The 12,956-nt window shown below is 32.9% G+C and overlaps 1 protein-coding gene across 1 annotated transcript in view; it reads left to right on the top strand.

The window, feature by feature from the left end:
- Positions 1-12,956, top strand: part of NECTIN3 (nectin cell adhesion molecule 3) — a 127,860-nt gene that overhangs the window by 76,351 nt on the left and 38,553 nt on the right. Inside the window, exons 6-7 of the mRNA XM_065876530.1 lie at positions 1,939-2,077; positions 4,231-4,315. Coding sequence (XP_065732602.1) covers positions 1,939-2,077; positions 4,231-4,315 — 224 coding nt within the window. The remainder of the gene's footprint in view (positions 1-1,938; positions 2,078-4,230; positions 4,316-12,956) is intronic.

Raw genomic sequence — 12,956 nt, 5'->3', positions numbered from 1 at the left:
ATGAGCAACAACAGGAAGATAAACCAGGTATGTATTAGCAGATGAGGGTAACATCATGAACAATGAAGCTGGTTATATTGTTTAAAATAATTGTATATTTTTAGATTCTATTCAGTATTTGAAAGATGATCAGATTGGGTTCCTTGGCGCTCATTGGTATAAGATTTTTAGTCTAGAATGAGGCTAATGAACCATTAATAAACACAAGATCATTAGTTTGCTGAAGAGATTTTTATAATTGGCAAGAAAGTAAAACGTTGTGGGTTTTTTTGTTTGTTTGTTTTTTTGCGTTACGCAGGCCTCTCACTGTTGTGGCCTCTCCCGTTGCGGAGCACAGGCTCCGGACGCGCAGGCTCAGTGGCCATGGCTCACGGGCCCAGCCGCTCTGCGGCATGTGGGATCTTCCCGGACCGGGGCACGAACCCGTATCCCCTGCATCGGCAGGCGGACTCTCAACCACTGCTCCATCAGGGAAGCCCTAAAATGTTGTTGTTAGCAATCTAAAACACCACATGAATCACATTGTAATATGAACAGTTGGGAAATGCTTCTAAATACACTATGTATGTATTTTGAAATACCGTGATGGTAAGTAGGTAAAACATATTTCAAAACTGATAGTGCTTAATTCTATTTAAATTTGCCATGTCTGGATTCCAACAGTAATTGTAATTATTTAAGGGTGTATATGAACGTCAATTTAATTGAAGACTAAGAGCTCAGCGTTTCCAAATAGGGGACCCAAAAGGAGAGACTACGTTAGATGTTGCGAAAAACCATTTCCCAAAAAGGGCTTATGGGTGGAGGTTTCTATCCTGCCCTAACCTAGCTTTATTTCACCCTGTGTTCTCTCCTATTCATTGACTGAATGACCTTGGGCAGAATATTTAACTTTAGAATAGCAGTATCTTCATTTATAGAATGTTACCTTAAAATCTTTCTTACTGGTTAGAAAGATAAAATCATGTATATTGAAGGTTCTTTGTAACTGATGGGTTGCTTCACAAAATTCAGTTATTGGGTTTAATATGGCTGTAATTGTCAAAATAATACCTACACATAAAGATTGATGGTTTTGTCATATCCATAATACTTATATTTGAAAATAACTTTAGTAAATTCCTTTAATTGGGAGTTCATAAAGTAGGGTGACATTTTTTTTAGAATTGTGTGAAATGCTAACTACTAAGTATGTTTTTAACATCCTTTCTTATAAAATTTTGTGGTGCAGGCTGGAAAAGAGAAATTGGTATTCAGAAATGATAAGAGTGTGTCTATAGCCAGGAGACAGGGAAGAATTTACATAATTTTGTAGTATAGACACTATCTTAAAGTGTAATTTGTATTAACTGTGTGTGAACTAAAGGAAGTTATCTGCAGCAAGTACTGTTTTAATAATACTTCTATTTTAAAAACTTAGATTTTGCAATGTCACTTTTTGACTATTACGTCTGGGATATTTTCTGTTTTTTAGTGTTGTTTTCCCTTTCTTGAAGGTTTTTGGTTTCTTAGAATTTCTTTTAATGGAATGAAAGGTAAAAATCTATTCAATACATTGTTGGCTAACTCCATTAAAGAATACTGAATTTTTTTTTTATCACCTTTTAGAGTAAGAACTTAGTTTTCATCCTTTTCTCTATCTTCTTTTCTCGTTCAGACATTCTTTGCCCGTTGACAGTAGATTCACTCATTGATACCTGACTGGGGCTATTCGTTTCATCACTTTAAAAAAGTAAAGTTGGAGTACTAAGGTGACATCTTGCAAGGAATAAATGTGTTAGCATAATGCTACAAAAAGTAACGAATCAAATTTGGAGTCTTCTTAACTTGTGGTTGGATAACATACTTAATCAGTCCTTGCACATTGTAGAAATCAGAGGACACAAACTCAAGAACTCTTAAAATTGTTTAAAAAACCTAATTTTTGTTACTTTACAGATGTTCCACTTAAGCAGACCTCTTCTATAGCTGTAGCTGGAGCTGTAATTGGAGCTGTCCTTGCCCTTTTCATCATTGCCATCTTTGTGACTGTGCTGTTGACTCCTCGAAAAAAGAGACCATCCTACCTTGACAAAGTGTAGGTAAATTTTTTGCTTGTGTTCAACTATGAATATTCAGTATGTGGCAGTCTTTATCTTTACAGCTACTCATATGAAAACTGTCTGAGGGATGGAAGTAAAGATACTGTTAGGTCTTTGTAAGATGACTGGTTTTGTCAGGAAGTCTGACTACATTTTGGTAAATAAAAAGTTGCAAGGGGCTGCTAGAGGCAAATATATTAGACACCTTTTTAACCTACAGTATATTACATATCTTTCCAAATGGTAACATAATGACTCTACGTTGTCCTGCCTTCTGAATAAAAATGCAGGTCTTCCATGAAGTAGTTGAAAGACAGATATAAAAAATCTTAGAAGTTTAAATTACTTCTTTAAATTGTTTATGCCTGTCTTATGTATAGATATAACTAACTCTAAACTGCCAAAAGTTATTAAATACATTGAGTTTTAAAGCTTTTATCTTAAAGAAATTTGGTTTTGGTGAATTACAAAATGTGCTTTTATTTAAAGAGAAAGCAATGTTTTGGACCTAATCATGAGATAGAATTACAAAACAGAAATTGCACTCTGTTGTATAATCAAAAGACCGAAGTCCCAGTTCCCTTAATTCCATCAGCAGCTTTTGTTGCTTCGTCTGTGAAATGTGAATAATACTTTTCCTGCTTACCTCACATGGCTGTGATAAGAGTAGAACAAGATGATGTTTATGAACTGTGAAGTTCTATACAAATGACATTATTTCTTGTGTGGTTATTAATGATTTTATATGAGGACATGAGGCTGGCTCTGAAGGAATGTATTTCTTCTCTCTTCATAAATGCTTTGTGTATGTCTCTGCCTCTCTAATCTGGCACAGTTAGAGCACTGATCTTTTTGGATTAAGGACACCTGGGTGTTAGCTCTATTACGATCAAATTAGTGGTATGATCATGAACGAGTCACATCACCTCCATGAACCTTGGTTTTCTCACCCAAATAACTTATGGCATCTTGGAGCTATACATTTGCTGTGATTTTTGTTACATTAAAGGAAATAATTACTTTAAATAAAAGGACTATAAAATACCCTGTCAGCCTAATACCTGTAAGACCGATTCCTCTAATATTTCAAGAGTATCTAGCTTGTGGTTAACTTCATCTTAGTTGCCAGATTATCTCAAACTTTTCTATAATTTCCAAAAGATAATTTACTAGTAGACTAGTAATTACATCCATGTAATCATTTTATTTATTATTTGAATTCTGTTCATTTAAAATATTATTTCATGCCCACATGGAGAAGTGAGAATTTGTAATTTCTTTGGCCTCTATAGCTTTCATCCTCTTTATCTTTTAATATAGGTAAAATTTTTATTTGATTTACTAATCTCAATTACTGAAAATTAGTTATCTGTGATCTTCAAAAGTAGGAGAATATATGAAAAATTATTTTCTAAAATGCAGAGAGCTACACGATATATTTAATTCTATTTTTGTTGTAATGCAACAATTTAAAAATATATGAAAATACTTTTTTTTAGTAGATTAGGTCATTTTGGCAAAGATAAATGCATTCCCCAAGGATGTAATGGTCTCTTCATTTATTTCAGGTGCCAAGATTTATAATGGTTTGTAGATTGAAAATCTTAATTTACATGATGAATATTCTAAGAATGACCATGGCTTTTGAAAACTAATTATGGAAGTATTTCCAAAATATAGTATAAGCATATTTTTTCATTATCATTTTAAGATACAGTCTTTTAAATCACTTTTATGACACTTTGGAGGAAAGTGTTTTCCATTACACATGTTTGACTATATTTAAAATGTTGGTAGGCATAGTCATATGTAAAAATGTGCAGTACTTAATTAGTCATATACTAGATTACTTGCCTAATAATAATGTTCAAAAAATACTTCTATTTGCTTCTTTTTTAGATTTTTCAAAGAATTGTTTATTTCAGATTAGTCCTAAACAGAACCTTTAAACCAGTTCACTTTTTTGTTCCAGTTATGATTGATTAATGGAAATGTAAGAACTGAATTAAACATGTATGCTAATACAAATATTAGTATGAGGAAAATATTCTCAAAACTTAAGCGAATCTTGAATGTTTCCCCCACCCACCCTTTTTTTTTGTTTTTTTGCTAAAAGTGGCAATCGCATTTTTTAAACTTTTTAATGCAGGATCGACCTTCCACCCACACATAAACCACCTCCTATGTATGAAGGACAGTCCCCCCCTTTGCCTCAGAAAGACCTTCTATATCAGGTAAGTGTTCCCGAGTACACGTAAAATAAAATGAAATAAAAAAATATTAAGCAATGTATATTATTTGTTTCAAAATATTATCTAGTCATTATACATTAAATATTACATAATAATATATAATCATTTCTCTGAAACATTCAAGGGATCAAATTTAGTCTACAGATTGGTAAGAAAAGAAGTTATGGCCAGTATAGGTAAGACAAATCAACACTGTATTAGGAGTACAAATTTTTACAAAAGCTTATGGCTGAAGACTTATTGTTAATAGAGTTTTATTGACGTAATGATCCATTGTAAAATATGCATTTTTATATAACATAAAAGGTAGAAAAATTGAATGGTAGGGTCTGATTTATGATGGAGAGGTTTTTCTCCTTGGCATATGTATTTTATTTTTGTTTATTTTTTAGTATATGCAGAATTTTCAGTATATGCATCTAAGTTTTAGCATTCCTTTATTTAGCAACAAAAGGTTTATATTCCAATTTAAAATTCTGGGCATGAATATTGGGCCCCATTTTACACTTAGGATAATTGAAAATTTCTTTTGGAATCAGTTTACAGTAATTTGTGTGAAAGTATTGATTCAGTGCTTCTGTCTTAGATTCTATATCTAGATTAATATGCTCTACTTGGGAAGGTTTAAGCCATAATGCTTTTATTCTTAACTTTAATTGTTTTGTTTTTGCTTTTTTCCTCTATCACCCATGCAGCCTCCTGGGGCTCTAACCCTGTATTGGGGTTTTATTACCTGTGACACTATAATATTTTTCTCCTAAATTATGTCCTGTATCTTCAGCTTGAGTAAGGCAAAGGAATATTTCTGTTAAGATGTTCTCAGCTTCTGTTCCTAGGTTGACCATATAATCAGTCTCCTACCTGAGCATGGGGCAGGGAGGAGCATTCCGTAGCATGTGCACTCACTGACAATAGGCACCACCTTTGTCATCTTGCACAAGTTTGGTGTCTTAGGGATGAAGATGCGTCATCTTTACAGAACTCTTGTTTTCACATAAAGAATATAGCCTCACATCTTTTTTGGCAAATAAATTAACTTGACAAGTAGTGTGAAATGTCAACAAAATATTTAGTTAAAGGTGTTAACTGCTGCAGATGGATAGCTGTTTTTCTTCCTCCACAAAGCTAGTCACTAACTGGAGGATTTCTAGATTCAGGTGTGGGAATTTTTTAAGAATGTTGTTAGTAATTTTTTAGTACAACCCTAATTGCATACAATTTTATTCTTGTCCTTAAAATCAGTTTATTTACTTATTTAATATTTTCAAATTAAATATTTATAAAAGCTTATGAATTGAAAAAAAATTATTTGGCTCAGATCATGTGTCCTGGGTTTTAGTTAAGAAAATATAATTTCTATATATGTAAGTGCTGCTAAATAAACACAAAAGGAAGATTTTTCTTGGATGACTTGACAGTGGTACAAACTGCAGTTTTTATCCTTGGAGTCAGAGAAGTCTTCCTGGATGGATCAATTTTGGAAGTAGGATTTTGATACATGTGATAAAATTATTCAGTTATTGATTAGAGTAAATTGCATAATCACAAGCATAAATCTAGGTGGAAATGGAACAGTTTTGTGAAAGAGTAATGGAAATTTTAGAAAGGAAATTGGTGGGACAGCATCTGCAGTGGATAACAAACATTGGACTTTGTGAGTCAGAGACCATTTACATTTAGTACTATTGTGACTTTTTCCTCATCTGTTAAATTCAGCAGGTGAAAAACATGATTGTTTCCCTCTTCTAGCTATAAAACTGAGTCTATAAAATATTGCTAAGGGTCAGCTGGTTGCCGTCATTTTGCTTAGGAGAGTCAAAACTGAGTTGGAGATGAAATAATTCTTAATTCTATAAAGATTTTGAGAATAATTTAGGTTAAAATCATTATTCATCAGTAAGATAATTTGTTATGATTCATGTGTTATAATGTCGTATGTTAATTATGTGGCTGTCTGCATTTTAATTAATGTGATATCAAAATGCAAAATACATAGAACTGTTTCCTGGTTACCAAGAAATCTGTAAGTGTGTAATTACTATCTAATTAGTTTCATGCAATGATAGCCTCCTGTAATAGTAAATGCCTTCATAATGTTCCGCTTCAGTAGATAACTTGTCAACTTTAAACTCATGAGGTAATTCCTAATTGAAGTCATTAGTCCCTAGCCCTCACAGCCAGGCCATGCTCCCAAATATTACCATGGCTTTAAGGAAGAGAGTCCCACTTGTTCTACTCATCAGTGTTCTACCCTCGGGAAACCACAGAAAGAAAGAGTTCCTTACTACTTAACTTTTGTTTCCCCTGCTTAACCATTACTTTTGTGATAATAGTGCCAAAACTCATACCTGAGAATTTTCCCTCTAAATAGAAGTTAGGAGGATGAGGCCTGGTATTGTGAGGGGGTGATTTCCTTGAGTGGGAATGGAACTATTACCATACTGCAGAGAAGATGCATGGAGGCACACATAAATATGAGGGAAATAAAAAGAAGAATGTCTTGCCTGAAGGCAAAGAATAATTAATACCACCAGCTTGTCATGTTATTAGTTGATAATCCTAGAAAAGTGAGTCTTCATTTAGGAAACAAATACTAACTCAGGACATTTTTTCTTAACATTATAGGTAATAAGTAGGTATATTTTTGGTACAAAAAAATCCAAATACTACAGAAATTTAGAGTTAACGGTTAAAGTTCTGTTTCATCCCCCTGTCCCCCAATATATTATTTCTTTCCCTAGAGGTCACCATTGTTAGGAATTTAAATATCCTCCCAGACTTTTTCCACAAGTTTACTTTGAAGTATACATCATCCATATTTACATCTACAAGTAGTTTTTTTTATAAACATAAATGTGGTCATAGAAATTGCTTTTTCCACTCTATTACCAATATTTTTCAGAGTGACTAATGTTGCCACCTTTATCAAAATCCTCTGGGTTATTAAAAATGAAGATTCTTGAACACACATTCAGTTTCACTGAATCAGTATATCCCAGGGGTTGGAGACAATGGGCATTTTACCTAGCTCACCAGGTGAATTTTAATGCACATTCAGGTTTGAGAACTATTGCTATTTCTCTGTCTCATTCTTAATGGCTGTAATAGTATTCCATTGTGTTGATATACCACAAATTACCTAATGATATTCCTAGGTTTTTTCCTTTTTTTTTCTATTACAGTAATTGCTGCATTGAGTGTACTTTTATATACTTTATTGTACACATATATTTATAAAATATATGCAAAGAAATACTGTGAATATTTTTTACATTTAAATAGGTGTCACATTGCTGGCCAGCCTAGCTGTATTAATTTATATTTCCATAAACAGTATATTAAAACCCATTTCCCTCTCTAATACTGTTTAGTAGAACTTTTGTTGTTGTTGCCAGTTTGATAAAACTGGAAAAATAGTTCATTTAAAAGCTTCATAGATTTCTGGAAGAAGTTTCATAATTGATTGCCTATTTGTAGTTCTGTAAACCAACTATTTGCATCTTTTTTCTAATTTTCAGTTACTTTTTGAACTTTCCTTGTTAATTTTTTAGCAGCTCTTTGATATGGACAGTAATCTTTTGTCTTATATTCGTCTCTTATTTTTTAACTTTATAGTGTCTTATACAGAACGTTTAAGTTTTTATGTAGTTAAAATCTCTTCTTTTTCCTCATAGTTTCTGGAAGTTATATATTATCTAAAAAGACCATTTCCCCCTCTCTCCCTGATCTGAAATGTTAAAAAATCATACAAAACTCTTCACAGTTTTATGGGATGTTTTATTTTATTTTAAATAATTTAAAACTTATGTTTGCTTATTATATAAGGCAGTGACCTACGTTTTTCCCCCAATGGTATAACCAATTGTCCAAAAATTATTGAATTGGCTGTCCTTTTCTATGGTTTGAGGACACTTTTATCCTAAAATAAGTTCCCATATATATTAGGTATATTTCTGAACTCTTAGTTCTGTTATGTTGTTCTGTGTTTCTCTTCTTAAAGCAAGACAACACTGTTTTTTTTAAATTTACTTTTTATTGAAGTATAGTTGATTCCCAGTGTTGTGTTAGTTTCTGGTGTACAGCAAAGTGACTCAGTTATACGTACGTGTGTGTATATATATATACACACATACATACATACACATACATATGTGTGTGTGTATCTATATAATACTTTTTCATATTCTTTTCCATTATGGATTATTACAGGATATTGAATACAGTTCCCTGCACTATACAGTAGGACTTTGTTGTTTATTCTATATATAATAGTTTGCATCCGCTAGTATTTCAGCAGAATTTACTATCTGAAAAAATTTTGATTTTTTCCCCAGTAATTCACTACCATATATCATAGTCTTTAGTAAATTTTTGTAAATGTTCATCGCAGTCTTGTGGAGGAAGAGTGTTTCTACATTTTTTTTTGGGTGGCTAATACATGCAAAATAGTATAAAAGGGTATTTTCTAAAGTCTTAGTACCATTTCCATTCCTACTTACCCTACCCCCGCCACCTCCTACAGAAAACCATTTTTATCAATTTCTTGTTTGTCTTCATATGGTTTATGTAAAACATAGACAAGGAAGCACACACACATTTTATCTTTTCTCAGATAAAAGGTAACGTATATACACTGTTACATATCTTGCCATTTCCTCTTAAGATATACTGGAGCTCTTTCTTTTTGGGGTAAAAATCATTCTCATTCTTTCTTATGTCTACTAAGATTCTAATGTGTGCATATTACATAGTTTGTAATGTCAAAATATTTTAATAAACCAATAATGCTGCAGTGAATAGCTTTGTATATATGCTATTTTGTATCTATGCAAGTATAATCTGCAGGCTACATTTTTAGACTTGATCTTGCTACGTCAAGTAGTAAATGTGTTTATATTTTTTATAAGTACTGTCAAATTATCCTCTATAAATATTGTACTGTTTTTTACTTGTGTGAGTAATGTATGAAAGTGCCTGTTTCTCCACATTCTCACCAACAGTATATGTATTCCACTTGATTATTGGTAATCTGATAGGTGGAAAATAGTAAATATATAATTGCAATTCTGCAATCTCATTATTAGCAAGTTTCAGCATCTTTTCAAGTTTTAAACGATCATTTTTTTTTCCTGTAAGCTGCCATTCTTTTGTGTGCTATTTAAAAATTTTATAAACAGATATGAAAATTTTTTGTTTTGATTCCAGCATGAATAATATGTACATTGTTCATTGGTATCTAAATTTGTGGTATACAGTGTTAAGTAAGATGACTCATATTCCCATAGATTTATGTGATAAAATAAGAAGATTGAAAAATTAAGAAACTATGTTATGACTAGAGCCCTAATGTTATCAAATTGTGTGGCTTTAGAAACATGATGGTCCTACTTGTTATCAAGTTCTGGAGTTAGAGATATGTCCTCCAGGTATCTTAATTTTAGTTACTAATCATACCATATTTCATTTATGGCTTTCTTGAACCTGTTCACCCTACTACTCTTTATAGTTTTATAGATTCTCATTATTTCTCCTCAAAACTCATCTTTCCAACATATCACTGCCAGTTTCCGATAGTATTTTTAGATAAGCTGTTTATGCTCATTATTAATGGTCTGGTTTTCTCCCTGGATCTGAATATTTTAACGTGTTTCCAGATACCAGATATCAGTAGTTGTGGTCTTTGGGGTCAGGGAGAAGGGAGAGAGGAAGATGATAAAAGAATTAACATTTTTCTTCCAAATTCAAGGAAACTAATGACTGAGTGTAATATTTAAGTAAATGAGTCCTGAGTATTTATTTCTAGGATGGTTTTGCCCTAGAGTAGCAAAAAGTTTTCATCTGCCTCTTGCCTCCAGTTAATAGGTAGTGGTAATTATTGATAAAAGTAGTAAAAGAATTGTAAGGCCTTGTTCTGGTCTGAGGAGGGAAAAAGTTTTGTGAACAACAAAGCTTGGATGAAATACTGATTTATAAACGAATAATATCTAAATAATATATTCAAATAAAATATCAGTGCAACCTCTGAAGTATAAAGGATTGGTATTTTTACTAAGTCAGAGCTCTACTAATCAATCTTATAAATGAGAAAAGATAAACCTACTTGATATGGTTTCATAAAGATTAATAAATTACCATATGCTACATCCTTAGAACAGTGCCTGGCACATAGTGAATACTATGTGTTTGCTGTTATTATCATTATTGTTAGTTAAAAAGAAGCTATGTAATTCTTAGAAAGTTACTAAAGAGACCAAGCAGTGAAATTATTTCAATAGCAGGATAAAACTGTTACTACTTTGGCTCATGTAAACTCGGCATATGTTGCTTTTTGAAATTATTGATGCTTTTATTATAAGCTTAGTAGTGCTTGAAATGAAATTAAAATGGAGTTTGCATCTTTTCGTTCATAGTTCCGTTTTGTTTTTTTTCTCTGTCATCCATTTATCAAACATATTTCTTAGGTACTAATATGTCAGTATTGGGAATACATAGTCAATAAAACAGAGTTAAAAATTCTTGTCTTACTCTATGCCAATATAATGGACAACCTGGAAGAAATGGACAAATTCTTAGAAATGCATAACCTGCCAAGACTGAATCAGGAAGAAATAGAAAACATGAACAGACCAATCACAAGCACTGAAATTGAAACTGTGATTAAAAATCTTCCAACAAACAAAAGCCCAGGACCAGATGGCTTCACAGGCGAATTCTATCAAACTTTTAGAGAAGAGCTAGGACCTATCCTTCTCAAACTCTTCCAAAATATAGCAGGGGGAGGAACACTCCCAAACTCATTCTATGAGGCCACCATCACCTTGATACCAAAACCAGACAAGGATGTCACAAAGAAAGAAAACTACAGGCCAATATCACTGATGAACATAGATGCAAAAATCCTCAACAAAATACTAGCAAACAGAATCCAACAGCACATTAAAAAGATCTTACACCATGATCAAGTGGGGTTTATTCCAGGAATGCAAGGATTCTTCAATATATGCAAATCAATCAATGTGATACACCATATTAACAAATTGAAGGAGAAAAACCACATGATTATCTCAATAGATGCAGAGAAAGCTTTCGACAAAATTCAACACCGATTTATGATAAAAACCCTGCAGAAGGTAGGCATAGAGGGAACTTTCCTCAACATAATAAAGGCCATATATGACAAACCCACAGCCAACATCGTCCTCAATGGTGAAAAACTGAAAGCATTTCCACTAAGGTCAGGAACAAGACAAGGTTGCCCACTCTCACCACTCTTATTCAACATAGTTCTGGAAGTTTTAGCCACAGCAATCAGAGAAGAAAAGGAAATAAAAGGAATCCAAATCGGAAAAGAAGAAGTAAAGCTGTCACTGTTTGCAGATGACATGATACTATACATAGAGAATCCTAAAGATGTTACCAGAAAACTACTAGAGCTAATCAATGAATTTGGTAAAGTAGCAGGATACAAAATTAACACACACTGGCATTCCTATACACTAATGATGAAAAATCTGAAAGTGAAATCAAGAAAACACTCCCATTTACCATTGCAACAAAAAGAATAAAATACCTAGGAATAAACCTACCTAGGGAGACAAAAGATCTCTATGCAGAAAACTATAAGTCACTAATGAAAGAAATTAAAGATGATACAAATAGATGGAGAGATATAGCATGTTCTTGAATTGGAAGAATCAACATTGTGAAAAGGACTCTACTACCCAAAGCAATCTACAGATTCAGTGCAATCCCTATCAAACTACCACTGGCATTTTCCACAGAACTAGAACAAAAAATTTCACAATTTGTATGGAAACACAAAAGACCCCGAATAGCCAAAGCAATCTTGAGAACGAAAAACGGAGCTGGAGGAATCAGGCTCCCTGACTTCAGACTATACTACAAAGCTACAGTAATCAAGACAGTATGGTACTGGCACAAAAAACAGATCAATGGACCAGGATAGAAAGCCCAGAGATAAACCCACACACATATGGTCACCTTATCTTTGATAAAGGAGGCAGGAATGTACAGTGGAGAAAGGACAGCCTCTTCAATAAGTGGTCCTGAGCAACCTGGACAGGTACATGTAAAAGTATGAGATCACTCCCTAACACCATACCCAAAAATAAGCTCAAAATGGATTAAAGACCTAAAGGTAAGGCCAGAAACTATCAAACTCTTAGAGGAAAACATAGGCAGAACACTCTATGCCATAAATCACAACAAGATCCTTTTTGACCTACCTCCTAGAGAAATGGAAATAAAAACAAAAATAAACAAATGGGACCTAATGAAACTTCATAGCTTTTCCACAGCAAAGGAAACATACATTTATGTATGTCTTTGTGTGAACATATTCTTTCATTTGTCTTGGGTAAACCTGTACATGTGGAATGACTGGGTCATATGGTAAATGTAACTTAAAAAGTGTAACTTTTTAAGAAAATGCCAAACTGTCCTCCTAAGTGGTTTTACCATTTATGTTCCCACCAGCAATGTATGAGTTGCTCCATACCCTTGCTACCATTTATTATTATCAGACTTTAAAAATTTTAGGTACTAATAGGTGTGTGGTTAGTTCATTATTATTTTAGTTTTTTCCCTAATTACTAATACATGT

The sequence above is a fragment of the Phocoena phocoena genome, chromosome 4, assembly GCF_963924675.1.
Source record: "Phocoena phocoena chromosome 4, mPhoPho1.1, whole genome shotgun sequence".
Taxonomy (NCBI): Eukaryota; Metazoa; Chordata; class Mammalia; order Artiodactyla; family Phocoenidae; genus Phocoena; species Phocoena phocoena.
Note: the sequence above shows the minus strand (reverse complement) of the source record. Positions and strands in the feature narration are given on the sequence as shown.